Genomic DNA, 27,196 nt, shown 5'->3' with positions numbered 1-27,196 from the left:
TGAGAGAAAATGCATGTGCAATCCTGGAAGTGAGGACTTTGGCTCAGTTTTCCTCAGTGCAGGAGTGTACACCAGAGGGCAAGGAAATTAACACATCCAAGGCAGAGGCAAAACTGAAGGAGTTTAATGTGCTTAAAGCCAGGGAACAGCTAATCCCTGCCCAGGACCACAGGAGAACTGGCACAGGAAGGCACAGGGCTGGGAGCAAGGATTTACTCCAAATCCATCGAACTGGGATGGTACTGGATGGATGGAGAATACCTAATACAGTGCCTTGCTGAAAATGAGAGGCATGATGGGGCCCTTGGTGAAGCGCAGGGCTTTAGCACAGAGTTCAAACCAGGGAAGTAAAAGGATAAAGGGCAGCATTGGTTACTGTAGACAATCTATGACAGGCTAAGGAGGAAACTGCCTTCCATAGTCAGGTTTTTGAGGCAAAGTGAGGTGCTGAATCTCCGACACTCGCACACACGTAAGTTGATTGCTCTGGTGCCCAGTGGATGTGGCTGGTAACAGGGGGAAATATGCAGTAAGCCCACCCCCTCAAGCTCCAGCCATGCTGGTGTAAAAGAGGCTGTTGGCCCACCAGGGTAGCAGGGGCTTGCTGCCCTCACTCTGAGCCCTGCCTAGGCAGCAGGCACAGGTCTCAACCTGACAGGAGCAGGCTTGGTAGGGCTGCCAACTCTCCTGGCTTGCACTGAGCCCAGGGGACAAGTGGTACTGGGGCAAGGGCTGTTCTTGCAGCTCCCTCCAGGACCAGCAGGCTGCTAGTCCGACCCAGCCCTCATGTGTGTGCCAGTGCCCTTAGGACAGCCTAGCACTGCTGTTTTCCCAGCAGTAGGCAAGAGCCCAGCTCACGCTCTTGCAATCATGATGAAATAAAGAGCCTCAATCTGCTTCTGTGGGGTAAGCTGCCTACACATGACAGGCACATTCAAAGCTCCCAGGTCTTGGAGGTGGGCCAAGACCTTCCAGGGAGTTGCAGACAGCAAATGGAGCAGGGAGAGCCTGGTGAGGAGTAGCAAGTTGGTGCTGGTAGTGCCCTTTGGTGGAGAAACACTCGAAGTTGGACCCAAGACACTGCAGGCAGCAAGTGTTCCCTGCATATGCACGAAGGCTGTTACCAGGGCCAAGTACTGTCCCCAAAGCCTTCACCCTGGCTCGGGGCTGGTCCCTGGGCTGCAAGAGAAGCAGCATGCAAGGCTGATGCTAATCAGCTTTAATGTCTGTCTGGAGCAGTAGTCAGGCACTTGCAGGGCTCTTGGCCTGCACCCACCCTCTGGGGGTGCTGAGGGCTTCCCAGGATGTGAAGTTTCAGTGCAGGCTCTTGTTGTGGGGCACAGCAGGGAGCAGGTGGCTGGTGCTGCCCGTGACTCACAGGATAATCTGGTTTTTGTAGCTTCGACTCAGCTCCTTGTGAGGAAGGACAATGGAGTTGAGAATAACGACCTCAGCAGGAATGGTGACACTGCAGCCTGGTGGGAGAATGCAGAGGGCTTAGCTGGAGGGGAGAAGTTGCTTCAGTGAGCAGGGCCAGGGTTTCCATACAGCAGTGACGTACCCAGGATTGTGATGGATGGTGTGAGGCGCCCATCCCGGAAAAGGGTCTCGCTGTCGATCTTGGCATAGGGATCGTTTGGGTTGGGGTCGCTGGGCGTTCCTTCCACCCGGGCCCAGCGCCCAATCGTGCTGTCCCAGCCCACAATGGTATTGAGGACACAGGTGTGGTCCTGGGGTGAAGGAGGTGGGAATGCAGGGTGCTGCTGCCTCCCTGCAAGGGGTGGGGGTTGACACCTACTCCCTCAGGCAAATCCCACTTACATGGAGTGAGGCGCCGTGCAGGACAATGGACTCTCGCACACGTACACCAGCTCCCACTGTCACACCCTCTCCAATGGAGACATTGGGGCCCAGCTGTGAGGACAGAGGGAGATGATGAGGACAAGGACAGTGATGCCCTGATGCCCTCGGCACCCCTGAGCACGTCCCTGCCCCAGGGCCCCCCCAGCCTGCACTCACCACTGCAGTGCTGTTGATGGAGGCTGTCGGGTGGATGTACACATTCCCTGCAACATAAGGCAGTGGATTCAGGGGAGGCAACTCACAGGAACACCTGCCTCTAAGATAAGGGGAGGTCCCACTCGTGGGTCCCACTGCCTCCCTAGGCAGCCCCAAAAGCACTAGGGTGTCAGAATGGTACCTCGGATGACAGGGCCTCCAGGTTTGTTCTGGGCCAGTCTCTCTGGGTGGCTTTTGCTGTACTGGTTCAGGTAAAGGCGGCTGGCATAGATAGCAGAGCTGGAGGAGGAAAAGCAGATTGTTATTGTCACTCTGGTACTACCAGGGCAGAGGAGGATCCAAAATCAGCATTGCCCACACACCCCCAAGGCCCTGCCTGAGCACCCTCCACTCCCAGCCATGACACAGATCACTTGATTCTCCAGCTACACCAACTCTAGCTCCAGCACTCACCCAGCTGACTTGATCTGGCTCCAGAAGCCATCAGTTTTGTAGACATACAGTTTGCCACTCCCAGCCAGGGCTGTGAAAACATCCTGCTCTAGCCGGATCACTTCTGCACGCTGCCAGCCATTGGAGCTTTCCTCTCTGCAAGCAAGAGACCTGTTAGACACCCACCCCAGTCATGGCCTCAGCTGAGGATGCCAGCAGACCTACCCTCCCCAAATTCAGGGACTCTGACAATTCCAGATTCCTACCTAGCCATGCACTTCTCCCCAAAAGTGGGGACAGCGCCAGCTGTCAGGCTAGGTTGGGACAGCCCCACTGAGCCCCAGAGCAGCAGAGAAACAGCCAAAATAAGCTCTGAGACAGAAACTGATGGTGCAAGAGCCCCACCTAGTCCAGGTGGGTGTATGATCCTGTCCCCAGTCCAGAGCCTGCACAGCTGGATTTTAGCTTGGGTGGTGGCAGAGATGTGAGGTGACAGGCTGGCTGGTGCAAAGAGCTGGAGAGGGGAGGAGAGCATTCCCAGCTGAAAGGTTTGCTCAGCCTCTTGTCCAGAGCTGAATGAGAATGGGGTGGGAAGAGAGGAAGGGAGAGGAAAAGTCTCAAGCTGACCAGGAGCAGAGCAGAGGAAACAGCAGCCTGGAGAAGGGAGGGAAAGCATGCATTATTACTAGGATCAATCCAGCCCAGAGAGCAGCAAGTGCAGACACAGAGGGAGACTTACCCAAGGTAAGGACAGCTGGTGCAGGACCAGGAAACAAGTGAGTGATGGCAGAGGAGAAGAAAAGATAGAGAAAGAATGGAGGATGAGCGTGCTGCTGCAGCCCCAGGAAGCAGGGGGGTGGGAGGGACACAGAGCAGAGTGAGGCACTCACAGTGCTAATTCCTGTTGGTTCCTCTGGAAGACCTCGCCAATGTGCTGGAAGATGGCAGGTGTGAAGAGGTAGATGCCACAGTTAATGATCTCACTGACAAACGTGCTGGGCTTCTCCACGTAGTGCTGAACCTGGAGGTGAGGGAAAAGGCATGAATTCCAGGGTGCAGCCCCTCCACCCAGAGCTGCACCCTCTGTGGCACACTGGGACCACAGACCCACACAGGAAACATAGCACTTGCTGCCTACACTGTGCTCGACTCCCCAAGGCCCTCCAGTACCTCCTGTGTGTCCGCATTTGCCACGATACAGCCATAATTCAGTGCCTGCGTCCTGTTGGCCTAAGAAACAAGGACGGTATTAGCAGTGGGGGAGCAGTAGGAGCAAGGAGGCAGAGCAGATGAAACACAGACCTCACAGTCTGGGACCCACCCACCACAGCAGCTGCTGGCTTCTAAGCCCACGGCAGAGCACTGCAGCTCTTCTGCTCCCCAGCACTGCCACTCACTGTGGTACCCAGAATGACAAAGCTGTGCATGTCCCCATGCTGCTGCCGAAACTCCAGCATCTCCTGTAAGGGAAACTCTGAGCACACATCTGCGTTGAGGACAAAGAAGGCCTCAGCACCACCTGACAGGATCTGGTCTCGGAAGTGATAGATGCCACCACCCGTGCCCAGGGCTGCGTACTCCTGAAGATACCTAGAAGACAAGCAGGAAAAAGGGAGGACTTAGGAAAGCAGGTGTCTAGTAGCACCAACTGGCAACAGGACTGGGAAGAACTGGAAAGACATAATCCTGCCTTTCAGTTATGGGTTTCATGCAGGCATTGCACAGGAGGTTGTGATAGCTTAGAGCTATTCTAGACAGGCATCTCTGGAGCAAGAACCATCGAGGGCAGGGCCCAAGGCAAAGGAAAGGTGGTGGGACTAATGGGGGAACCAGGCTGTGCCCTCCCACCGTGGGACAGAGCCCACCTGCCCAGTGTCAGAGTGCTGACGGGGGGCTGCTAGCCTGGGGCAGGCAGGTGAGGGGCTGAGCCAGGCTGTGCCACTTTGTGTGCCCCAGGAGTGAGAGAGCTCCTGCCCACCTGATGGGAACCTTGAACTCCTGCTGCGCCGATACCAGAAAGCGGCTGAGGGCCTCGTTGGGCTGGTAGAAACCCATCAGCAGGATCTCCTTCATGCCCGGCACCTGGGGAGGGACGGAGGAAGGGATCAGAAAGGAAAGGAATGGCTCCCTTGGCTCCACGGCCCCAGCCCCCCGGCCTCCCGTACCTTGGCGCAGGCCTCGATGTGGTGCTGCACCATGGGCACGCCGGCCACGGGGAAGAGCGGCTTAGGCACCTCGAAGGACAGCGGCCGGAACCGGGTCCCTGTAGAGCAGAGCGGGGTCGGCGGGGTACTGCGCCGGCAGGACACCCAGCGGGCCCGGCGCACTTACCCTTCTGCGGGCCCCCGATGAGGATGACGGCCTTGAGCGGCATCGCGGCTCGGCTCCGCTCCGTCGGTTCCGCACCCGAGCCCCGCAGCCCAGCCCAGCCCAGCCCGGCCCGGCCCGGCCCGGCCCCGCCGCCACTTCCGCGCACGTGGCTGGGACACGTCAGCGCCGCGCAGGGCCCGCTGCCGGCCGCGCCCGCCCGCCGCCAGGGGGCGCCCGCGGGAGCCGTGAGGCCCTAGGGGCCTGCGGGGTGAGGTGGGCAGTGGTGGGGTGAGGTGGGCAGTGGTGGGGTGAGGTGGGCAGTGGTGGGGTGAGGTGGGCAGTGCGGGGTGAGGTGGGCAGTGGTGGGGTGAGGTGGGCAGGGGTGAGGTGGGCAGTGCGGGGTGAGGTGGGCAGTACGGGGGTGAGGTGGGCAGTGTGGAGGTGCGATTGTCCATTCGGGTGTGCGGAAAGCGGCTGTGGCCGTGTGTGACTGCGCAGGGGAGTTGCTGTTGCTGTGTGTGTGCCCCAGCGCTGCGGTGCGCCGTGCGGGGACACCATGGGCTCTGACACGCCCTTGGACACACGGGGGTGCGGCAGGCACAGGTCTGTGACCACGTGTGTGTCGGGAAGCGTGTGACTGCCCGCAGGCACCAGGCTGAACGCGTGTGCCCCTCCCTGCCCACAGCGGCGGGCACAGCACCGAGGGCTGGGGGGGCCGCGGGCTGAAACCGGAGCAGTCCCTGCCGGCACGGCCTGGCCTCATATGGGTAGCGGATATTTATAGCCAGGCATCAGGTCCCTCACCGGCACCTGCCGGTGCCCACAGCAGAAGCCCTACCCTGCTGTCCCGCTGTCCTAGCCGCCATCGGGCCCTTTGGCACTCATTATTTTCACTCCATGACGTGAGGGCCATGTGAGTCAGCCCCGTTGTGCTCGCCCCAGTGCTTCACAGCTTCTCTGACGTTTTCACCAGGTTTCCAGCATGGAAGCTCAGCCTCATACGGAATCCTTTCTGGACTCGGGTCCCTAGGTTTTGGGGCAAGGACTCTCCCATGATACCAGAGGCTGCACTTCACACTCGCACAACCCCCTCCCAGCAAGGCACTGAAACTGGAGAGGCTGCTCAGGGTCTTTATTGCTGCTCTGGCATGTTGCTTGCTCCAAACCATGGGGACATTGGCAACTCCAGAGCCCGGCAGAGAGGAGGGGACAGGATTGGGGACCGGAATGAGCATACGCCTTCTTCCCAAAGTCAATAAATAAAGCCCTATCACTACAGCAGCATGAGGAAGGTGAGTGCCCAGCCGCTGCTCCTGTCCCCCTGCTCAGGGCACCCCCGCATCGTGCCACCCACTGGGGAGGGCTGAGGAGGGGGCACAGGGCAGGGCAAGGCACCTCGGGGTCAGGTGGGAGGCGTTAGGAGTCTGGGACAGGCGGGCAGGCTGGTTGTGGGGTACAGGGGAAGGTCTGGAGCTAGGTGGGCAGAGCATGAGCAGCATTGGCCTGAGCAGACACAGGAGGTGTGCATGGCACCTGGGTGCCCCCCTGCAAAGAGGGGGTGCCTGCCAGTCCCCCACCTTGGTACAGGGTGCAGCGAACAACCCCAGGAAAGGCACCGGCATCGGTCCTGGAGCCACAAACCCACTTGCCAGGACCAGGGCTGGGAGGAGCGGAAGGTGGGAGGCTGGCAGCCCCCCCCTCCCAGCTGTAAGGACTGGGGCTGTGCTGGCTGGCAGGGGATTGTGAGCAAGCCCCTCTCTGCTGGAACCACTGGAGCAACCTCAGTCTTCTGGTGCTGGTGTGCAAACCAGGGGGAGCACAAGGACTGCCACACCGTGGCCAGCGGCAGCTGCAGGCTGCAGTGTAAGGCACACGGCTGATGGGACTCATGTGGCCAGGGCTGGCTGGGAAACTGGCAGCTCTTCTCCTCCCACCTGGGGTTTCCCTTGCCTCTGTCTGCATCCCATTCTTCCCCCAACCCTCTGCTACATTCTCTGTTCCTTGCAGCAAGGCTTCCCACCACCCTCCCACTGCTGGACCCCACTGCTGGTCTGGCTGCTGCAGCACCTCCTCTTCATCGGCACTGCCAAAATGATGCTGCTGGCATCACCATCATCCCTGCCAGCAGCACATGAGGTCCATGGACTCATCCTGGCATGTCCCGGCTCCTCCTCAGCCGCCCCGTACCGCGGCCCATGGAATGTTCCTCTGGCTCCCCGGCCCCTCATGGCCGTGGCCAAGGCACCAGTTACTGTGGCCCTGGTGGCTGGCCGCCCTGGTAGGAGCGGAGTAAGACCTTGTGCTTTGTGACGGCCTCGCCACGGCGCCTCTGGTGATCCACCAGGAATTCCTTGAGGCGGTTGGTAGTGAAAGTCAGGGTTTGGCGGCGCAGCTTCATCAGGTAGGCATCCTGGAGCCAGGCATTGGCAAAGCAGTCCTTCACCGTGGGGCGGCTCCTGGGGCAGAGCCAGCTCTGCATCAGGGACTGCTGGGGGTGCCCACCGCTGCTCCACCCCCCAACCCAGCCACCACCCGTGCCCTGCAAGACCCAGGGAGTCTCAGCCCCCTTTAAGAGCAGTGATGGACTCCAGGCTCCCACCAATGATATCTGGAGGGGTCCCATGTGGCAGGGAGCTGGCTCAGTCACATGCACAGTCTGGGGCCATGTGTCCTCCTTGGCTGGGCTGGGTACTCACCAGGGGTGGACAGTGAGGACCTTGCGGATGAAGAGGGCAGCAGTCTGTGAGACGTTGGGGTACAGCTTGAAGGCATCAAAGCGCCCTGCCAGGATGCGGTTCTCCGTCTCAATGGGGTCCAGTTCAAAGAATGGTGACCGCCCGCTGAGCCTATGGTGGTGGAGGGGGTGGATGGGCTGGGGGGTGAGCAGTCGGAGGGTACTTGCTGTCCCCCTTCCCCCCCATCCCTGATGGTTTGAAAAGCCACAGCTGCCCAGGGTGTCTTCATCTCCCCATGTCCAGCTGGGAAGGGTCTGCCAGACTACAGCATCCCTCAGCCCACCATCAGCTTTGTGTCCTCCATGGCACTGAGCCCTGGGTGGGGCTGACTACACTTCTAGGTTGTCATCCCCCTGACCCCTTCTCTTACATGATGTAGGTGAGGACGCCAACGCCCCAGACATCTGCTGCAGAGCCCACTGGGTCCCCCTTCACCACCTCTGGCGCTGTGGGCAGGGGAGCAGGTCTGTCATATACACAGAGACACCAGCCCCAGCACCTACAGAAGTCACAGATCCCCAGGATCCCCAACACCCACAGCATTTCCAACACCCATAGCAGCTAAGCACCCACAGCAGCCACAGCACTCCACTGCTGCACCCTCCAACACCCCTCCCTGACACTGTAGCACCCTGCCAGAGCCCAACCAGCCCCCAAGGATACCGCAAATGCCCCATAGCACCCCGACTCTCCCACTGACCCCAGCGATGCTACAGAAATTTGCAGACACCCCCAGCACCCTAAAGGCCTCCCACCTTCCCCAAGGACACAGTTCCTCCCCATTCCCAAATCCCCCAGAGCACAGGCATACGTGCATACCTTTGGGAATAAGCATGCCCCAGTTCTGTCCCTGTCCCCTTCCCCATGCCACTGCACCCCTGGTGCCCCACTCACACATGTACTCCAGGGTGCCAGCACGCCGCCCCAGCTGCCGCAGCACAAGTGGGTTGTAGGTCTGGGCACTGCCAAAATCGATGATCTTGAGGGCATTTGTGCCTGAGACGATGATGTTGTCTGGCTTGATGTCAAGGTGCACAATGCGGCGGCCATGCAGGTACTCAAGGCCCTGCAGGAGCTGCAGTACGTAGGTCACCACATCATCCTCCGAGTAGCGAAACCTGGGGGCAAGTGGCATCAGCAGGTAGCCCCATAGCAGCAACCGTCCCTGGCGGCCCTGTGCCCACTGTACCTGTCCACGATGCTGTAGAGGATCTCCTTGCCAGTACAGTTCTCGCAGATGAGCACCAGGTAGCGGGGGGTGATGTACGCCTCATGCAGGGCCATGATGCGCTCATGGTGCAGCGCCTTAAGGATCTCGTACTCCTGCAGCACACTCTGCTTCCGCTCTGCCTCGTAGGGCACAATCTTAGCCATGAAGTGCTTCCCTGTGGCATTCTCCTTGCACAGCCGGATCACCCCAAAACGGCCTCTGTGGCATGGGGCAGGATTCAGCATCCTGGGTGTGGGGTGCTGCAATACCCCTGGCAGAGCATTTTGTCCCACTGCTACTCACCTTGCTTTCTCATCCAAGAAGGTATATGGCTTCTGGGGGACACCCTGCCTCAGTGCTGTGCTGTCTTTTGCCCCTGGGACCCCACTAGCAGCTGGGGGCTCCTTGGAGGATGGGGGAGTGGTCGTGGGCTCCAGCGCAGGGGGTGAGGTGGGGGGCATGGAGATGAAGGAGGTTACCATGTAGGGAGGCATCTTCCGTGCAGGTGTGGTGTTGGGGGTGGGAGATGGTGTGGGGGCTGAGCTGGGTGTGGTTGACACTGGGGAAATGTTGGGGGACTTGGAAGGAGACAGAGCCTGGGGCAGGGGGGAAGTGTCCGTGGAGGGTGCCGGGGAGACCTGAGCAGAGGAGTCTGTTTGAGGAGAGGCAGCAGTCCGAGGGGGGGTGAACATCAGCTCAGGTGGCACGTAGACAGTGATGTTGGGTGGAAGCTCAGGATCTGATGGCATGCCCTCTTCTTGGGGTGCAGGGGATGGAAGGACCCCTGTGGGGACACTCTCCTGTTCTGCTCCGGCTGCCTTCTGTACCGCTCCCTTGTGCTTGCGTGGCGGTGTGGTGGGAGGGGTCCGTGCAGCCACCGACTCTAGCTGCTCCTTGGGTGTCTGGGTTGACTGGCTGGAAGCCATCTTCTCAGGAATAGGGACAGCAACATCCTTGGCTGGGGCAGCTCGGGCATCTGCAGGGAGCAAAGGGAGATGTGAGCCAGAAGGGGGTAAGCTAGGAGTGGACTGTAGGTGGCAACTCATTTTCCAAAGCTCTGGGTGGAAGATGCTGTGAGACTCAAGGATCCCCAAAGCACCCCAGAGGCCACGGGTGGCCCCATGGCCATCCCACGCCCACAGGACAGGGCTTGCTCACCTGCTGCCTCAAGATGCACCTTTACTGAGGGGTTGCTGTAGGGTCCCTGCCCAGCCTTGTTGACACAAGCCACACGAAACTTGGCAGTGCTCCCAGGAGGCAGCTCAGTCACGTTGAAGTAGCAGTCAGTGATACCAGTGCTGACAATCTTCCACTCATGCTCCCCTGCCAAAGCAGAATTAAGGTAAGGCGAGGGCAGACCCGGGACAGGGACAGTCTGCTGTCCCCTGTCCTTGATTCTGCCAAGCCACAGGGGACAGCCACTTTTGTCCACTTTTTGTTTTGGGCACTTTTGTCCTGGCTAGGCACCCGCCCCTCTGTGAGTCCATACTCCTGGCTGTGGCTTGCAGGGGATGGGAGGCAGTACCACATACCATCCAGTCTGCGCTCCAGTGTGTAGGTGCAGGGAGCTTTGCTCTCAGCAGGCTTCCACAGCACCAGCACCGTGTTCTTGTACTTCTGTGGGATCTCTGGGGTGCCTGGCCGCCCAGGAAGTCCTGCAAGAGTACAGACAGGGTGGGCTGGGTGTCCAGCCAGGAGCGGAGCAGAGCAGAGTAGAGCTGCTGCAGTGAGAAGGCGTAACAACACATGGGTTCAGAGATGCTGGAAATCCTCATGCAAAGCCAGCCTGTCCTCTTTCAAAAGTCACAGTCTCTTGCACATATGGAGCACTAAAGTGACCTGCACCAGCTGGTCCCCAGCCATGTGCCCAACTTATGCCCTTCTTGTCTCCTGAGGTCCCCCCAGCCTCCTTACGTGCCACAGCCAGCGTGCAGGAGCTGATGGCTGTGCCCAGGATGTTGGCGGCTGCACACTCATACAGCCCTGCATCCTTCCTGGAGACCTTGGCAATGGTGAGCATCTGACGTCCATCCTTGCAGGAGACGACATTCAGCCCACTGTCTGGCTGCAGGGACCTCTTGTCTGTAGGGGGAGAAGAGGAGAGGGATGATATGGTGTCCTGTCAGAGCCCACCCACTGAGGCAGTGCAGGCAGCTCCCCACCTTTCATCCAGAGGATCCGTGGGGTTGGGCTGCCAGCAGGAAGGCAGCAGAGGGTCAGCGCCTCGCCCTCCAGCAGCACCTGGTCCTTCAGCTTGATGTGGAAAATAGGGGGGAAATCTGGAAAGCAGAGTGGAGGGTTAGGCTGGGGTGGGGATGCACACCCACCATCCTGTCTTGGGGCTGCACCTACCCGATTCACTGGGTGTGTGTGGCCGGCCGGTGGCGAGTCCCTCCTCCCGCAGAAGGCTGGAGGGGATGCTGGGCTGTGAGGCCGTCTTCTCCTTCTTGCCCCGGGAGAGCCCCCAGCGCTCCCAGCGGGACCTCTTCTGACTGTCACCCCCACCTGTGAGCACCCAGGGCAGGTGAGAACGGGGCCAGGCCATGGAGGCCACACCTGCCGTGCCCACAGTGACTGGGCCACGGGTTGCCAGCAGGAGTTCGCTGCGAGATCCCCCCTCATGGCTCACCTTTGGCAGAGGCAGAGGAGCCAGTGCTGGCCTCGGAGCGCAGGGACTCAGAGGAGGGCGCGGGGGCGGGGACGGGCCCTGGTCGCAAGCTCTCGCCCTCGGAGCTGGTGCGGCGGAGTTCCCGGGGTCCCTCGCCCTCCGGCCGTTCATCCGACACGCTGCGCAGCCGCGCCGATACCCGCTCCATCGTGGCACTGATCTTCCTCCGCACAGCCACCGCCGGTGACTCGCTCTCCCCACCACCCCCCGGCTCTGACTTGAGACTCTCCGAGTCCCTCCGCTCCCTGGAGCTGGCCAGAGCCATGCTCCAGGAGAAGCGGCGCCCACCAAATGGGGTCTCACTGCCTCCGGCCTCCCCCATGCTCTTCTTCCTCTCAGCAGGCGGGGTCCGCTTGAGGAGTATAGACATCCTCCGGAAGAAGCCCCCATCTTTCTCCACCTCGTGCAGGTCCTGCACCGACTTGGACTTGGCTGCCAGCCCGGTGGGCCGGTCCCTGCGCAGCTCCAGGGGCACACCGGCTGGTGTAGGACGGTAGATGCCCTCGTCAGAGACTGGGGGTCCGGCCAGGTGCCGGTCCTCGGAGCGGGAGCGGGTGAGGAGCTTCAGCCCCCGGGTGAGAGATGATTCACGGCCTCGCTTGAACTTGGCCTCAAAGACCTCCTCTGAATCGATGTCCTGGATAACCAGAGAGCTGGAGGAGCCAGTGGGCTTCACCTCCCTCCTTGATGCTGGTGCTGGCATAGGGGGCTTTGCAGGGCTGGCTGGTGGGGTCTCCGTGATGTTTGGTGGGGGCTCATTGGTGGCTGGTGGGGGCTCCTCAGTGGCTGGCTCCTCACCTTGAATGGCTCCCATGGCTTGCATCATCTTGGCATAGGAAGATTTAATGTGGGTTTGGGGAACTGAGGTTGTGGGCTTAGGTGGGGTAGGAGCTCCTGTCCTGACAGCCCCCTCCCCACTGGCTCCAGCAGCCTTGGTGGATGTCTTTTCTTCCTGTCCTTTGTCCATGGGCTTCTTCCCTGTGGTAGTGGCAGCCTTGCTGGCTCCAGGTGGGCCATGTTCCTCAGGGATGCGCCTTCTCCCTGAGGCAGCCTTTGCAGGGGAGGCCTGGGGAGCAGTGATCTCTACCGGAGGGGGTGTTGGTGTGCTTGGGGTGTCTGGTGACACTGTGGGCCGAGTATCAGAGAGTGCAGAGAGAGAGGGAGATTCTTTGAGCCGTTGGGCCTCCAGGCAGGCCACTGGGATCTCCAGGGGTGCGCCAGAGCGTCGGTGCCGGACAACAGGCTCAGCGTCCCCATGGCTGAAGGAGCTGCTCTTCTGCAGCCGGCACTCAGTGGAGAGGAGGCGTGGTGAGGTGGCTTCACTGGAGGCTGCCCGCACCAGCCGTGGCACTCCTGGTGCCTCCAGCCGGGCTGACCGTGAGGCTTTCTTGTCAGGGCTGACACCCAGGGTTTCCAGGAGGGGACCCCGCAGGCCACTGACCTTGCTGTCTCCAGAGCTGCCCCGCAGCAGCCGCTGGCGCATCAGCTCCAGGCGCTGGGCATGATCGTCCTCCCCCCAGACCACCTTCCGCCTTGGCAGCTCCATGGAGGCTGCCTTGGCCAGGGCCCGGCGGGGGTCCCGGGCTGCCTCGGCCCCCTCCTCGGTCCCCGAGAGCTGTTGGAGCAGCAGGGCGCTGTCAGCAGAGCTGCCCCTCTTCAGTTCTCCCCGACGGGCACTCCCTGGGGACTCCAGGCTGGAACCCTTCCTCATGGCTTTGCGAGGATACTCCGGCCGCTTCTGAGATTCAGGGGCTTCCTCGTCAGAAGAGCCAGGTGCCTCTACCTCTGCACATGGTCGTCGTGGCCCAGCACCTCTTGGTCGCTTCCCCAGGGCCACCCCAGGCTTTCCTGTGCCCTGGCTCTGCCACTCCATGGCGGATGCGTTCCCTTCCGTCTGCAGCCCCTCGGATGTCCCAACGGTCTCGTCATCTGTGGGGATCTCATTGAGTGACATGCGGGAGCCAGAGAACTCCACCTGGTGTGGCATGGGGATGAAGGGCAGCTCATCCAGGTCGTCTGAGTCTGAGGAAGATGACAGTGCTGGTGACTCCTTGAGATGTCGGGGCACAGCAATGGAAAGGTGGTTGGACGTGTCCTCCAGCAGCTCTGGGATCGGCCGTAGCACCATGTTGCACTTGTAGCTGATCTGTGAGCGCTGCAGCCAGCAGAGAGGGCTGGATCAGGCCCACGTGCGTGGCATGGCATGGCATGATCCTGCCATTATACATCCCCCCATGCTGTGCAAGACACTATCCCACCTGCCCCCTCCCTCCCTCCCCAGCTCCTGCCTTCACCTGCCATTTCCGACGGGAGATGAAGAGCTTGAGGTGGTCGGTGCTGATGACCTTCCCCTTGGCCAGTGTCTGTGGGGTGAAGGAGCAACAGTGTCCCTTGGAGTCTGAAGCAGGCTCAGGGAACCCTATGGCCTCTTGGCATTGGGTCTGAGCCCAGGCTCACCTTGAACCAGGGATGCTCCAGGGTCTGTTCTGCATTGGGTCTCCTGTGAACCAACACCATTGGGTGAGAACTGCCCAGGCTCAGGGGCTTTGGCCAGGGGAAAAAGGGCAGGAGAGTCTGTCTGCCCATGGTGCAGCCCAGCAGAGCCGTGCAGCCAGCCTTGCCCTTGGGCACACCAATGCATGGGGGTCCCCACCCTCCCTTGAGCACAAAGCTCATGGTGAAGGGGCAGGGGATGGGGAAGAGGACCCTGCAGTACTCACAGCTTGTCATTGACCAACACTTTGATGACAAAGCCCTTGGCTTCCCGGGTGAGCCCCTGGAACATCCTCTCCTCAAAGGCTACATTGTAGTTGCGGATGTTCATCAGCGTGGTCTTGTCATTCTCCCCCACGAAGGGGGAGATCCCTGTCAGGCTGTCAAGGAGGAGACACTGTCACTGGACCACGGGGCCATAAAAAACAGAATGTCAAATACAGAGAACTGAGAACAGGACCCCAGACCCCATCTCTGGGGTCATGGGGACACGGGAAACAGCATGGCAAGTACAGGAGACTGAGGACAAGACCTCAGACCTCAGCCCTGGTGCCATGGGGAGGGCAGAGATAAGAGCAGCTGGGGAGGAGGCTGAGTCTGTCAGGAGTCATGTGCATGGTCACAGCCTCAGCTCTGGAACTGGTGAGGGGGTGGAAAGGGTGTCCCTCCTGTGAAGACACAGCAAGGCACTTACCAGAGGTATGCAATAACTCCCACAGGCCTGCAGAGAGGAGAGCACAGTTACTGCACATCAAAAGCCCTCCAGGATGCCCAGTCTCTCCTGGTATAGCAGGGAGCCCACGGATCACCCAAGGGCCACCCTTACCAGATGTCAGTGACGCTGGAGACAGGGGTCTGGTTGACAATCTCAGGGCCCACAAACTCAGGGGTGCCATACTTGCAGTACTGTGGCTCCTCAGATGTCAGCTCCTGTGCATTGCCAAAGTCACAGATCCGGATCTGTTCGCTGCTCAAATCTGCCATCAGGAGGTTTTCTGGCTACAGGACAGTGCAGAGCAGAGGGGAGCTTGGCAAGAGGCAGGGGCTTTCCCCAGTGAGCAAATGTTTCCTGTCAGCAGGACCACTCCCCACCCAGTGCACCAGGAGCCCTTCACTGGAGGCACCAGGCAGGAGGAGTAAAGACCCGCACTCACTTTGATGTCCAGGTGCAGGACACTGTGCTGGTGCAGGTAGCAGATCCCTTCCAGGACCTGCCGCATGTATGACCGGACCTGAAAGAGATGGAGTGAGGAGAGTGGGTAGCCCGAGCATGAGTCAGCTGTACACTGGCCCTGTGCAGAGGAGAATGTGGGCTGTGACCCCTTTAGCCTGATACAATGAGCACTGCACATCTCTAGGCTGGGATAGACCCCACTCTCCCCAGGATCCCTCCTTTCCACATCACTTTGCTCCCACAGCATTCACTCACCTCCGACTCACACACTGAGGGCTTCCTCACCATCCTGTCCAGCAGCTCTTCTTCAGAGCAGCTGGCCCTCAGTCAAGGAGCATAGAAATTCCATGCTCCATTGTACCCCACACCCAGCTCCTCTGCACCCACTCTGCCCACCTGTTCCTCCCAAAAGCCTCCCCTCCTCCCCTGTGCTGTGTGCCCATGGAGCAGTGCCCAGAGGATACAGCTCCATGACCATGATGACAGCGTTCTTCTTCTCAAAGGCATCATGGAAGAAGACAATGCGCTCGTGGTCCAGCTGAGAGAGAATGTGCAGCTCCCGCCGCGCCGACTGCTTGGCCTTGGTCCTCCCAGGGATGAACTTGGCAGCGAAGTCCAGACGGGTGCTCTTCTCCGTCACCCTCCGCAGATAGGAGAAAGCCCCCCTGCAATTCAGCAGTAGGGGTAAGGGAGGATGAGAAGGTGAATGAGCAGGAGGCACAGGCACCCCCTCTGCAGGGAGCTGCTTGCAGCCTCAGCAGCTCTCTGTCTTCATCCACTGGCCACAGAGACCCCAAGCCTGGCTTTTCTCTGGCCATGCCAGGTCCCTACCCTAAGTTTCCATTGACAGCTGAGAGGAGCCCCAGCACAAGAGGATCTAATCCCCTATGTCAGAGCCCCAGAGTGCAGCCTGTCTCCAGTACCCCAGTCCCTGCAGTGCCAAGGATGCCCCATCATGCCAGTGACCACCTACCTCCCGATCTCCTCGTGCACATCGTAGTAGTCGGTCAGGCGTCGTGCCTTGTGCAGTGCATCCTCCTCCATGGTGGCATCAGCAGTGGGCTGGGCTGGGAGAAGGAAAGGCGTTGGCAAGGGGCAAGCCAGACACTCAGGCTCGACCCTCAGAGGTTGGGGAGCCAGTCAGCCATACCTGCCCGCACCAGCAGCTCTGCTTTGCAGGAGACCTCCCCAGCCAGGTTCTTGGCTGTGCAGGTGTAGACACCACTGTCAGGCTCGGCAGCACCCAGCACCACCAGCGAGCACTCATTGTCCTCATATACGAAGCTCAGGTGGCTGCTCTCCTCCAGCAGCTCCCCATCCTGGGGGTGGCAGGGGTATTGGGGGTGTCCTGTCCCATCCCTGACCAACTCCCACCACCCTTTCCCCATGGGTAGGGCATGGGACACATCCTTGATCACCGGAGCAGCAGCCCAGGTGAGGCAATGAAGTGTGGCAGATCTGGTGGGAATATGATTCAGGAAGGGGTTGGGGGCTTCCAGCCCACCTTGTACCACATGATGTCTGGCAGCGGTTTCCCCTCCACCACCACAGCGAATCGTGGTGTCTCCCCTTCCTGGGCATCGATGTCCTCCATGATGGACTCAAAACGCGGTGCCTCTGCCAAGAGATGGGGCATGGGGCACCGTGGGGCAGTGTCAGCCCCCTGCCACTGGCACGGAGCATACAGCTGTGAGGCACTGCAAGTAGGGGTAGGGGCATGGAGAGACATGGGGCAGTGCCACTCCAATGCACATGGAAGTGGGCCACCTCTACAGGGCAAACCACCAATGGCATGTGTCTGCAGCAGCATTCAGCAGTTCCCCACTGGAGTGGGGCACTGTGAGGCAGTGGCACTCACAGCACACAGGCATGGGGCACTGTGGTAATGCATCTGGTATTACATACAGATGTGGGGTACTGTGGGGCATTGTGGAAGCATCCGCTATAGTTCTTGGCTACAGGGCACTGGGAGCAGTGCCTCCCGATTATACTCAGGGATGGGACACCCTGCAGCAGTGCCACCCATGGCATATTCCTAAGGGACACCATGAGGCACTGCCTCCCCATGTGTACAGTCATGGGACACATGGGACACCTCTGCCCAGGTCAGACATGGGTATGGGACACCAGGCAGCGGTGCCAACTCATGGTTCATGGTTTTTCATTCCCGTGATTACCACCCTATAGAGTGGCATCCCTACAACATATGAGTGTGAAGAACTGAGGAGCAGTGTCCTGCTATGGGGCAGTGCCCCCGTGGCACATGGGCATGGGGCACCATGGGGCAATGCCACCCTCCAGGGCAATCCCGTCCCCCCCCAGCATATGGAGCACCATAAGGTGATGCCACCCCCCAGCAGAGGGACGTGGGCCCCCCGTGCAGGGGCACCTACCTGCAAGGCGGAGGCGGAGGGTGCACTGGGCAGTGCCGTGGCGGTTGCTCACCTCACAGGCCAGCAGCCCCCCGGCCCCCCGGCCAACACGCAGCAGCCGCAGGCAGTGCTGGTCATCGTCTGGCATCATCATCTCACACGTGCCCTCCAGTTCCCCCAGCACCTGCCCACCCCTGCAGGCACACCAGCTGTCACATCACAGCTCCACAGGCAGACCCACTGCCCCATTGACAGATCCTGCCCCACAGCTCCATGACCACCTCCTTACCCACAGTCAGCCCCAGTTCCCATCCCACAGCCCCCACAAAGCACTCGCATCCCATTGCTAGCTCTGCCTCCTCCATGGCTCTTGCCCCTTAATACCCCACAGTTAGCATCCCACAACCCACCCCACAGCTCTTCAGGGCCCTGGACATCCTTGTGTGCATACCCAGACCAGCCCCAGGGAAGGAGCCCCCCCCCACACACAGTTGGCTGCATGGAGAGGTGGAAGTCCTTCCGCATGCATCCTGTGGGGTGATGCTAGGCACGGGGCAGGCAACAAGGCACAGTGCCATGTCCTACCTCTTCCAGGTGACGGTGGCCTCCACATGGTTGATGGTGATGGTGATGGAGGCTGGCTGGCCTTCTACCACATATACCACATCTGGCTTGTCCAGGATGACTGGGGCCTCCTCCAGGTAAGGACCTGCCAAATGCATTTTCACCAACCCCTGCCCACTCCATGCCACCCAGCCCTGGGCAGCTTACCACCCAACAAGGGACAGAGACCTCTACCCCAGCTACCCATACCCTCCCCACTGCCCTTCTCACCCCGGTCCAGGAGCTGCACGGGCCCCACAGGTGGGGAGGGCTTGCTGTTGGTCTTGGGAGTAGCAGTGATGACACGGAAGAGGTACTGGGCACCCTTGGTCAGCCTGTGCACTGTGTAGGTGGTGTCCTGCACACCAGTCACCAGCACCACCCACTGTATCGTGCCCAGCACTTGCATTTGCACCACGTAGGTCACTGAATTGGGGTCTGCAAGGGGAGAGGGTCAGTGCAGGGCCCCTGGCATGGAGCTACCCCATGCGCCCCATCATGGCATTCCCCACCCCCTGCCATCTTCCTGCCCATACCCTGCCTCCTCACCTATGGCAGCGTCCAGCCACTTGGGCTTGTTCCAGGTCAGTGTGATGGCTCTGCCAGTCACTGAGGCCACAGTGGGGGGCCCGTCTGGGGGGGTTGGCACCACATCTGCATGGGGAGGTGGGCAGAGATACAAGCATAGCTACTGTGCCAGCTCACCAGGGCATCTGCCTCATGCTCTGGGAGATGCTGGCTGAGGGGATGGATGAGACCAGCAATTCTTTCTGGTTTCCTGGTAGGGGCTCAACCTGCTAGCCCCTGTGGGACTGGTGCTGCCAGCAAGCTCCATGCAGGACCTAGTGATGACCCAGGGATGGGTCCTGATCACACAAGATGAGAGTTGTGCTGCTGTCCCCACTTTTAGGTTGGATTAGAGACCTCCTGAGGTCCCCTCCAACCTAAACTATTCCCCTAGGACCTCATGACAATCCTGGGGCACAGCCTAGTGGTGTCTGTGAATGGCCACACATCCCAAGTGGTGTCTGCTGCTGCTTACCGGTGACATAGAGGTGTGCATAGCACGTGGCCTTCCCCACTTTGTTGGCAATGACACTTTTGTAGACACCGGCATGCGCGTGGCTGACAGCCATGAATACCAGACGATGGATGTCCTTATCTGGTGGAGAACGGGGGGACACAGGTAAGACCCTACCAGTTAAGCAGCACAGAGCTCCCCTTCCTACCTCATGGAGTGTAAAGGTCTGGGGGATAATGCCTCCTCCAAGGGTGTTCCCCCTTCTCCCACCCCATGTAGAGGGACCCCAGGGGGTGGGAAAGGCAACGAGGAGTCCTACATTGCATCATCTTGCGGTCATCAGTGCTGTCAATTCGGGAGCCATTGTGGTACCAGGTGATGGAGGGGTAGGGCATCCCGGCCACCTGGCACTCCAGCACAGCCTCCTTTGACTCCACCACGTCCAGGTTGTGCAGTGGTTTCAGGAAATCGGGCATGGTGAAGCACTCTGCCTCTGTCTCCACCTGCTCTGGCTCCTCTGGGATGGATGGCATCTTCTCCAGCTTAGAGCTGCAAGAGCCCGCACATGCTCATGATGGGAGCATGGTGTGGTGCCCCCAGCCCAGCCCCGGCTCTAGGCTTTGTATAAGCCTGTTGTATACCAAGTCCCAGAGGGGAGCAAGCAGGGGGAAGCAGATTCCAGTGACCATCCAACTCTTACATCTGGGAGGCTGCAGATGGCCGTGGCTCCTCCACATAGAGCTCAGCAGAGCACTCCACATGGCCATGGGTGTTCCTGGCGGTTGCTTTGTACTGCCCTTCATCTTCACTGCCCACATGCACGATGACCAGTGAGTGCAGCCCTCCATCCTGCTGAATCTTCACGTTCTCCCCCTCCTGCACTGGCAGGCCTGTGCAGAGACACACACCAGCATCAGCAGCAGCATCCTCTCCAGTCCCAGCCAGGTGCAGCCCCCAAGGAGATGAAGAGAGGTCTCCCTGTAGGGCCCTTGGCAAGCTCTCTGAGCTCAGGGGTTACCAAAGTGAGTCCAGGTAACTGTCGGAGGAGGAGTCCCACTGATCATGCAGACAAAACGCGCTGTTCGCCCTTCCACCACGTCCACATCCTCCAGCTTGCGGGTGAAGAGCGGCTGCACAGAGGGCTGCACCGTCAGCCGGGCACTGCAGGTCAGCTCATCTGCGAGGAGAGCAGGCACTGGTGAGTCCCCACAGCACATGCCTGTGCAGGGCAGGAGGCAGCCTGTGATCCCCCCGGCTGCAACCCAGCAACCAGTGTGGCTGTGGGTGAGCGTACCCCATCCATGGTGGGGGCTGAGCCCAGGGGGTCCAGGCTCTGTCCCTGTGCAGGGCAGGGGGACACAAATGCATGCAGGGTCCCCATGCCCAGACCTGGGGCTCTGATGGCTGCAAGCACCTCTTTCCTCTCTGCACAGCAGTACAGGTGCCAGCAGGAAGGTTGGCTGGGAGGATGCCCTGTTCTCCCTATAGGGCAGGAGATCACAGCTGGCCTATCCCCTTGGGGATAGGGCAGCGATGCTTAAGCAGGTAGTGCCAGCATATGCAGCATCCAAGGAGCTGCATGGGGACATGAGCAGACTGTATGCTCCAGGTGAGGAGATTTCCAGCAGGGACCACTTTGCAATGACAGTGTTGTTACCCACCCTGGGTAAGGATGGGCAACACCATTCTGAGGCACACCCTCACCTCCCTGAGCCCCAAACTGCTTCTACCTTCAAAGCCCCACAGGCATAAAGCCTCCTTCATGGAGGATTGCACAGGAACAGCCGCAAGGTGCAGGGAATGCTGCTTCTCCCTGCAAAGCCCCCCCAGCCCTGCTGCCTAGGTGGGCAGGAGAGTGGATTCCGTGTGGGACAGAGCTGTGGGCAGCATGCCCAGGTACAGGTGTGTCAGAGCCATGGGACAGAGTCCCATGCAACTCTTGCTGTGCTGCCACCAGTGATGGTTTGGTGGGAGAGGCTGGGAAGCCTTCCTGTCCATTTCCCCACCACCTCCCAAGCCAGCAGAGACACATCAGTACTGGAGCAGGTTGCCCAGAAGCTCTGAAGCCAGGGGACAGGGACAGCTGGACTCCAGGCCTGCATCCACCTGGTGCAGCCATGGAGCAAATGCATCTTCCTATGTTTCAGGGAGCCGCATGCTGGCAGAGGAGCTGAGTGGAGTGGGGTGGGACAGTTCTGCAAGGCTTAGGGTGCTGGAGCCCAAGAACTGATGCACACCAGGTTTCCTTGAGAAATCTTCCCTGTGCCTGGGGCACCAAACACTCTCTATCCCCCTGTCTCACTGAACCCCACCTCCAGCACTCACAGCTACATTCTTGGGGACAAGAGCCCTGAGCCCAGAATAGGGGGGTCTATCCACCACATCTAGGGCCAAGACCTGAGTGAGAACCCCCCTTGGGAAAGCTGCATTCCCCCCGCTTACCTTTGGCAGTGCTGAGCTTGCAGGTGTAGATTCCGCTGTCATCTTCATGCACAGAGGTGAGCAGCAGCTTGCACTTGCGCCCATCAAAATGCATCTTGCATTTGAGCAGGGCAGGCTGGAGCAGCCGGCCCCGGGACAGCCAGTCTACGTCCATGTCTGGCGGGCCGGCCACCATGCACTCAAAGACCGCCAGCTCCCCCGCCCCGACCACCAAGTCCTGCAGGGGAACCACGATGGCCAGGGACTGGCACTCGGGGCGAGCTGCCCGGGGAGGGTGGAGAGAGAGAGAGAAAGAGAGAGATGCATCTCAGCAACTGAAAAGCAACCATGAGAGGTAGCAGGGATGGAGCGGGAGTACATGCAGGGCAGTGGTTCATGCAGGGAGGGGGCCTGGTGCAGCGGGCAAGGAGTGCAGCAGGGAAGGGTGGGATGGGAGGCGAGATGTGGAAAGCAGAGCTGAGCCAGGGAGGGGGCTGGGGGTGAGGGGAGGTGTCCGTGCCAGGAACACACCACACAGCGCTTTACCAAACAGATTTTATTAGAGCTACAAAAAAAAATAGGGTCACGGCCTCGCAGCCCACCCCCCCCTCCCCATCAAGCCCCCTCCCTGGGGAGAAGAGACCCACAGCCGGGGGATGCTCCTGAGGGACCCAAGCCCTGGGGCTACAAGGGATGTGTCTTGGTGGCCAAGCTGGCACCTGAGTGGCCACCGTGAAGCCAAAGGGGCCAGTGCTCTCCCTCCCCCCTGCATCTCACGCAGGGTGTTCCCCTGTGGGGTCCCTGGGGTCTCCTGTCTCCTGTGCTCCAAGGTGACTGTCACAGAGCTGCCACCGCACTGCAGCCCCTTCCCTACAGCCCTAGCCGGCACGGCGGCAACCGTGGGCTCAGCTCCCCGCTCCCTTTCCCTGGGCAGCAAGAGAGAGGCAGTAGAACACGCAGACAGGGACAAACGGATGGAGCAAGAGACAAGACAGCATCATATGGGCACCCTGGCCCGGCTGAGGGGGTGCCTGCTGCTCCCCTGCTGCTTCCCCCGCCCCGCCTCAGTTAGGCCTGCCCCGGCCATCTGGCGAACCCCTGCCCGCAGTCGAGGGCCCGCGCGTCCCCGCGGTGCGTCCAGGACGAGGCGGCGGATGGAGAAGGAGGTAATAACACAAGGTGAGGTCCACTGCCTAAGAGGTGTCCAACTAAGAGCCCCGCAGCCGCGGCTCTGAGAGATGCACCCCCTTATCGTACTCCCCCTGCGTACAGACAAAAACCGCAGTCAGCAAGCAGAAGGGTTAGTGCAGCAGCGACGGGACCGGCACGGACACACATGCCAGCGCCGGCACGAGGGGTGCAAGTGGGCAACAAGGCACGGAGCCATCTGCTGAGACCCCCAAGAGGGGCTGGGGTTAGGCTATAACCCCTGCAGCCCAGCTCCTGCCAGTCATGGGACACTGGGACGGCTTCCGCTCCCACCCCCGTGCCGCCGCGCTTTGCTTTAGGCTGGGAGCATAATCCCGGCAGCGTACAAGCAGTGCAGCCAAGGCTGGGGTGGGATCGGCACAGCTTGGGGGGCTCAGGCAACCATCAGCAGGGAGGGCTGGGGGGAGCAGGGCACACACAGCAAAGGGCAAGAGGAGGGAGGCAGCATCAGTCATCCCCACAGGCCCCTTCCCTGGCATTGGGGAATTGACAGCCAGAGCCTGGCTATCAATCCCAACTCCCCTCTCAACTCCTCAAAACTACACACATATTTTGGGGTCCTAGGAGGACCACAGCAGGGCTGGGAAGCGATAGCAAGGAAACGGGACTGGACAGTGAAGTCCAATGCATATGGGACTTTGCTGGAAATGGGCAAGGAGGGACCCCTGCAAGTTGCCCTGTGCCTGGCACAGAGCTTGCTGACAGCTGGGGCAAGGAGGGAGCAAGTTGCAGTTGCAGGGCATGAGGACATGTTTCCTACGGAGCCTCCAAGGCCAAAAGCCCTCCCTGGTCAGCCAGAGGCAGCACCTTGCCCCATAAGTGGGTGTGGGGGGGGGGGGGGACGTGGGGTAAAGCTGGGCTGTGAGAAGCAGTTGGGTCTGGGTCAGATCAGTGGGGCTCTGGAACAGCAGGCAACAGGTGGGACCCAGGGCTGCACATCTGGGTGAGACAGCAAGGCAGCCTGCCTTCTGCTGCAGGGCCAAGCTTCTGCAGACAGCTCCAGGCACATAACTCCACCTTCCTGTTCCCTGCCTGTGCCACCACAGGATGGGCTGGCTTGTCCCCTTCTTATATCACACCACTAAGGGGCGGGTCTGCAGTGGCCCCTTCCCCACAGCTCATGCAGGGCACTAGAGCCAGCTGGCCTCTCAGGTTCTTGGGTGACATACTCAGGGAGTTTTACCTCTGACCTCCAGCTTGGCCTCACACTGTTTGGTGCCATACTCATTGACGGCCTTGCAGGTGTAGAAGCCGGTGTCAGTGTGCTCCGCCGCCAGGATGTGCAGTGTGAAGAGCCCCCGCACTCCCTCTGCCTCCTCCACATGGTGCCGGCGGCCATACTTCACCGGCTGCCTGTTTCTCAGCCTGCTCCAGACAGAGGCAGAGCATCATGGTCATACCTGGCCCTGCACACCCAGTTTGGCTGTCACCAATAAAACCTTCTCCAACACTCCCTGCTCAGAATGAGAGCTCCATGCTAACCATCCCCATGTCTGCCCCCTCCTTTTCTGCCCACCTGTGACCCCAGAGAGCAGCAGGACTCACCAGTAAATGATGGGCTTGGGCTCCCCACGGACGCGAACACTCATGCTAACATCCTGCCCCTCCAGCACCGACTGGTCCGACAAGGATACCTGGACAAAGAGGGGTCAGAGAGCAGCAAGCACCGTGTGCACACAGGACCCCCCACCCCTGCACCCAGGGTTGTCTGACCCCTATCACAATAGGAGTACCAAGGAAGATGGTGGGGTGGAGCCTGCCCAGGTGCTGGGAGGACCCCACATCAGATCAAGGGCTAGGAAGACCTGACCTAGCACCTCCTGGCACCGAGGACTACAGCACTGCAATCACATGGCATTGTACCCCCCTACCAGGTCCTGGGGGATTTGTTATCTTACCTCAAAGGTGGGTGAAGCCTTGAAGGTGGTCTCTGGGGAGCCACGGGCAGCCCCATGCTCGGCTCTTGGCTGCAACTTCATGGCCGGTCGGTGCTGGGGGGTGCCGGACTCGGGGAACTCTTCCAGGGGGCTCAGGTACTCCTCGTCCGATGTGATGGGGCTGGCCTGGCCGATGGTGGGGGACAAGTTCCCATGCCGCTCCACAGCGGGTGCTAGCACAGAAGACGCTGGATAAGGAGCTGGCAGCAACCGGAGCCGGGCAGGCGGGTTAGGGCATCCATTTCCACCAGCCTGCATTACAGGGGTGGACATCCACCCCACGGCACATCCCGGCTCGGCGGTGGCCGGCAGCGAAGGGGTGCGTGGCCGCGCTGGGGGAGGGGGCGAGTAGCACGCCGCGGGATGATAAGGGGACGCGATATTCCGCAAGGCGACAGCAGGGCTCAAGTGGCTCTTACGCAGCAGCCCGCGCTCCCATCCTTAAGCCGCCCGGATTCCCGGGATGGCTGTCCCTGCCGGGGCCGGCACGGCTGAAGGTGACATTGGCAGCTGCGCTCCCCCTGCAGCCCGCCCGCCCGCCGGTCCGCGCCATCGGGGGCCGGACTGGGGGACTCGCGGGGTACGGGGATACAGGGGCCGGCGGGGGACGGGATGAGGAGCGGCGAGCGGCACGGGGGACTGCCAGAGCCCAGTCGCCACCATGGGGGTGCCGGCCCCCTCAGCCCGGCCGCCGGAACGCTCTCGAGCTCCCTGCCCTGCGCCGGGGGAAGCGGCCGGCCTGCCCGGTACTGGACAAGGGCTGTGTCCCCGCGCCTCCGTCATGCCCACGGGCAGCTTCCAGCGGAGAGCTGGGAGCCTGAGCCCGACTTCCCCCTGTCCGTAACCCCCCGAAGCACCCTGCACTCACCGGGGCCACGGCAGCCCCGCGAGCCGACCCCCGCCACACCGCCGAACCGCCGCCGGTGCCGGTGGCACTGCCGGTGCCGGGCGCCTCCAGCTCGCAGCGCCGCCGGCCCGCTGAGCCCTCCCCGCCCCAACGCCGGCCGGCCCCCGGGGCTGGGCCAGCCGCACGGGGGAGGGCCCGCGGCGGGCCGGGGTCTGCCGGGGCCCTTCCCGCCCCCCCCCCCGCTGTGCCTGGCCGGCCCTGCCCGGCCGCGGCTGCTTCTGCGTGTACAGTCCCGCCTAACCACGGAGCGGGGAGGTTTTGGGTGCTTCCAGCCCTCGGGGCAGCTCTGAGCCTCTGCCTGCCGCCCAGAGACACTCTCTTGGAATGGGAAGGGCTTTGGGGCTGCAGTGGGCTGGGTGTCACCATGGCTGGGGTCAGGTGGGGTTCTCCCCGGCTAGCAGCTTGGTGGGCAGGCGGGGTAGCCCCACAGCTACTAGTTTGTGGGGCGGGGGTCTCCCCGCGGCTAGCAGAGTGGAGCGCAGGGATATATCCACAATTTGCGGCTTGGGGAGCAGGCTGGGATACCCCCACGGTTCACATGCAGGAGGTAGAAGTAACCACATGGTTTGCAGGCTGAGGGCAGGGGTACCCACATGGTCTGCGGGTTGTAGGGCAGGCTGGTGAAGCCCCGCGTCTAGCGGGACACAGGGCAGGTGTGGGGGCCGGACACTGGGCTGCTTGCTGGGCGCCAGGAGATGCTCATAGCCTGACCCCGCTCCCCCCACGGTAGGATCCTTCCACGGCTGCCGGGAGCACGTCAGCTGCTTTGGTTCAGACAGAGCCTTGTAGGGTAAGGAAGCCGGTTTCTTCCCAGTGACAGCAGCGGCAGAGCTGGCAGCCAGCCTACCGCGGCGCCAGCCCTCGCTCCCTCCCCGTCTGCCTCCCTCCTTGCTTCCCTTCTTCCCTCCCGGCCTCCCTCCATCCGCCGGCCGCGGCACTCACCGGGCCGCACGCTGAGGATGGCACTGCAGCAGGTGGCCCCCACCTCGTTGGCCGCGGTGACAGTGTACAGCCCGGCGTCGGCCACCCGGGCGCTGCGCACCAGCAGCGTGTGCCGCTCGCCCTCCGCCTTGATGGGGCGCGCCGTGCTGCTCCGCAGCGGGACCCCGTCCTTCCTCCAGGACACTGCCGGCAGAGGCGGGGGTCACGCGTGGGCAGGAGAGTCCGAGCTTTCCCGGGCACTGCGCAGGGTCCCGGGGAGGCCAGGCGCTCCTTTGCCTGGCCTGAGGACCCATTTGCTATGGGGAGCAGCCCCGGGATCCCTCGGCCCTCTGACAGAGAGACCGGGCCTGGCTCCTATCTGCTTCCGAACATCCTCCTGCCTTCCAGTGGAGGCTGGAAGAGGGAATTAAAGCTGCTTGGCTTCTGCCTGGCTTTGGACACTGGCACCGGCCCTGGATACCCGGCTGCCCCCGCGTACGTCTTGGAGTCCCGGAGTCCATCAGCCCTAAAACCACCTGAGCTGTCCCAACAGCAGCCCAGAGCATCAGAGAATCATAGAATGGTTTGGGTTGGAAGGCACCCTGATGATCGTCTAGTTCCAGCAACACCTCCTCCGCCATGGGCAGGGGCGTCACCCACTAGATCAGGTTGCATCACCCGTCCCTGCCCGCGTAGGGCTCAGTGGCCCTTCTCCCACTTTCCCAACAGCCCAGCCCAGCCCTGGGGGACAGCAGGCACCCTGC

At 61.1% G+C, this 27,196-nt stretch overlaps 2 protein-coding genes and 1 long non-coding RNA gene across 7 annotated transcripts in view; 1 reads left to right on the top strand and 2 right to left on the bottom strand.

Moving 5' to 3' along the window:
• Positions 1-100: 100 nt before the first annotated feature.
• Positions 101-4,900, bottom strand: GMPPA (GDP-mannose pyrophosphorylase A). The gene is made up of 12 exons (XM_005519722.3): positions 4,783-4,900; positions 4,617-4,714; positions 4,430-4,533; positions 3,849-4,041; positions 3,622-3,681; positions 3,342-3,472; positions 2,473-2,607; positions 2,201-2,298; positions 2,020-2,066; positions 1,822-1,914; positions 1,562-1,730; positions 101-1,475 (listed from the first exon to the last, which is right to left on the bottom strand). Exons 1-12 carry the CDS (start codon positions 4,823-4,825, stop codon positions 1,375-1,377), a joined length of 1,272 nt encoding a protein of 423 aa, XP_005519779.1. The 5' UTR covers positions 4,826-4,900; the 3' UTR covers positions 101-1,374.
• A 72-nt stretch (positions 4,901-4,972) lies between these two features.
• LOC148183843 (uncharacterized) lies at positions 4,973-6,042 on the top strand. The gene is made up of 2 exons (XR_015773157.1): positions 4,973-5,034; positions 5,735-6,042. It is a non-coding gene; the product is annotated as an uncharacterized LOC148183843 (long non-coding RNA).
• The window catches only part of SPEG (striated muscle enriched protein kinase), a 38,752-nt gene continuing 17,427 nt past the window's right edge, over positions 5,872-27,196 (bottom strand). For 4 of the 5 annotated variants that reach the window (XM_088059221.1, XM_088059222.1, XM_014249412.2 and 1 more), the window contains 36 exons: positions 26,454-26,636; positions 24,566-24,777; positions 24,213-24,301; positions 23,851-24,032; positions 21,480-21,740; positions 20,056-20,214; positions 19,738-19,927; positions 19,357-19,586; positions 19,059-19,178; positions 18,566-18,670; positions 18,248-18,454; positions 17,999-18,122; positions 17,435-17,607; positions 16,546-16,658; positions 16,192-16,360; positions 16,015-16,108; positions 15,506-15,706; positions 15,297-15,357; positions 15,022-15,099; positions 14,694-14,866; positions 14,562-14,588; positions 14,095-14,247; positions 13,832-13,874; positions 13,669-13,737; positions 11,336-13,529; positions 11,059-11,211; positions 10,869-10,985; positions 10,621-10,788; positions 10,239-10,361; positions 9,865-10,029; positions 9,010-9,682; positions 8,686-8,925; positions 8,391-8,614; positions 7,867-7,942; positions 7,458-7,607; positions 5,873-7,217 (listed from right to left, as the gene is read on the bottom strand). In XM_088059221.1, coding sequence (XP_087915347.1) covers positions 7,010-7,217; positions 7,458-7,607; positions 7,867-7,942; positions 8,391-8,614; positions 8,686-8,925; positions 9,010-9,682; positions 9,865-10,029; positions 10,239-10,361; positions 10,621-10,788; positions 10,869-10,985; positions 11,059-11,211; positions 11,336-13,529; positions 13,669-13,737; positions 13,832-13,874; positions 14,095-14,247; positions 14,562-14,588; positions 14,694-14,866; positions 15,022-15,099; positions 15,297-15,357; positions 15,506-15,706; positions 16,015-16,108; positions 16,192-16,360; positions 16,546-16,658; positions 17,435-17,607; positions 17,999-18,122; positions 18,248-18,454; positions 18,566-18,670; positions 19,059-19,178; positions 19,357-19,586; positions 19,738-19,927; positions 20,056-20,214; positions 21,480-21,740; positions 23,851-24,032; positions 24,213-24,301; positions 24,566-24,777; positions 26,454-26,636 — 7,907 coding nt within the window. In that variant the 3' untranslated portion in view covers positions 5,873-7,009. Of the gene's footprint in view, positions 7,218-7,457; positions 7,608-7,866; positions 7,943-8,390; positions 8,615-8,685; positions 8,926-9,009; positions 9,683-9,864; positions 10,030-10,238; positions 10,362-10,620; positions 10,789-10,868; positions 10,986-11,058; positions 11,212-11,335; positions 13,530-13,668; positions 13,738-13,831; positions 13,875-14,094; positions 14,248-14,561; positions 14,589-14,693; positions 14,867-15,021; positions 15,100-15,296; positions 15,358-15,505; positions 15,707-16,014; positions 16,109-16,191; positions 16,361-16,545; positions 16,659-17,434; positions 17,608-17,998; positions 18,123-18,247; positions 18,455-18,565; positions 18,671-19,058; positions 19,179-19,356; positions 19,587-19,737; positions 19,928-20,055; positions 20,215-21,479; positions 21,741-23,850; positions 24,033-24,212; positions 24,302-24,565; positions 24,778-26,453; positions 26,637-27,196 lie in introns of all 5 variants that reach the window. The other variant, XM_088059224.1, reaches the window with a different exon arrangement.

Source organism: Pseudopodoces humilis, chromosome 8, assembly GCF_049639895.1.
Source record: "Pseudopodoces humilis isolate 2021_Gansu_Grassland_sample_001 chromosome 8, ASM4963989v1, whole genome shotgun sequence".
Taxonomy (NCBI): Eukaryota; Metazoa; Chordata; class Aves; order Passeriformes; family Paridae; genus Pseudopodoces; species Pseudopodoces humilis.
The sequence above is the reverse complement of the archived record's forward strand: the minus strand, read 5'-3'. Positions and strand labels throughout refer to the sequence as shown.

Bases quoted from the DNA above. Each gene is read 5' to 3' on its own strand.
- GMPPA (XM_005519722.3), bottom strand. From the start codon at position 4,825: ATGCCGCTCAAGGCCGTCATCCTCATCGGGGGCCCGCAGAAGG. The intron at 1,731-1,821 runs GTAAGTGGGATT...CCTTCACCCCAG, and splicing joins TGCACGGCGCCTCACTCCAT to GACCACACCTGTGTCCTCAA. The intron at 1,476-1,561 runs GTACGTCACTGC...TTCTCCCACCAG, and splicing joins ACCATCCATCACAATCCTGG to GCTGCAGTGTCACCATTCCT.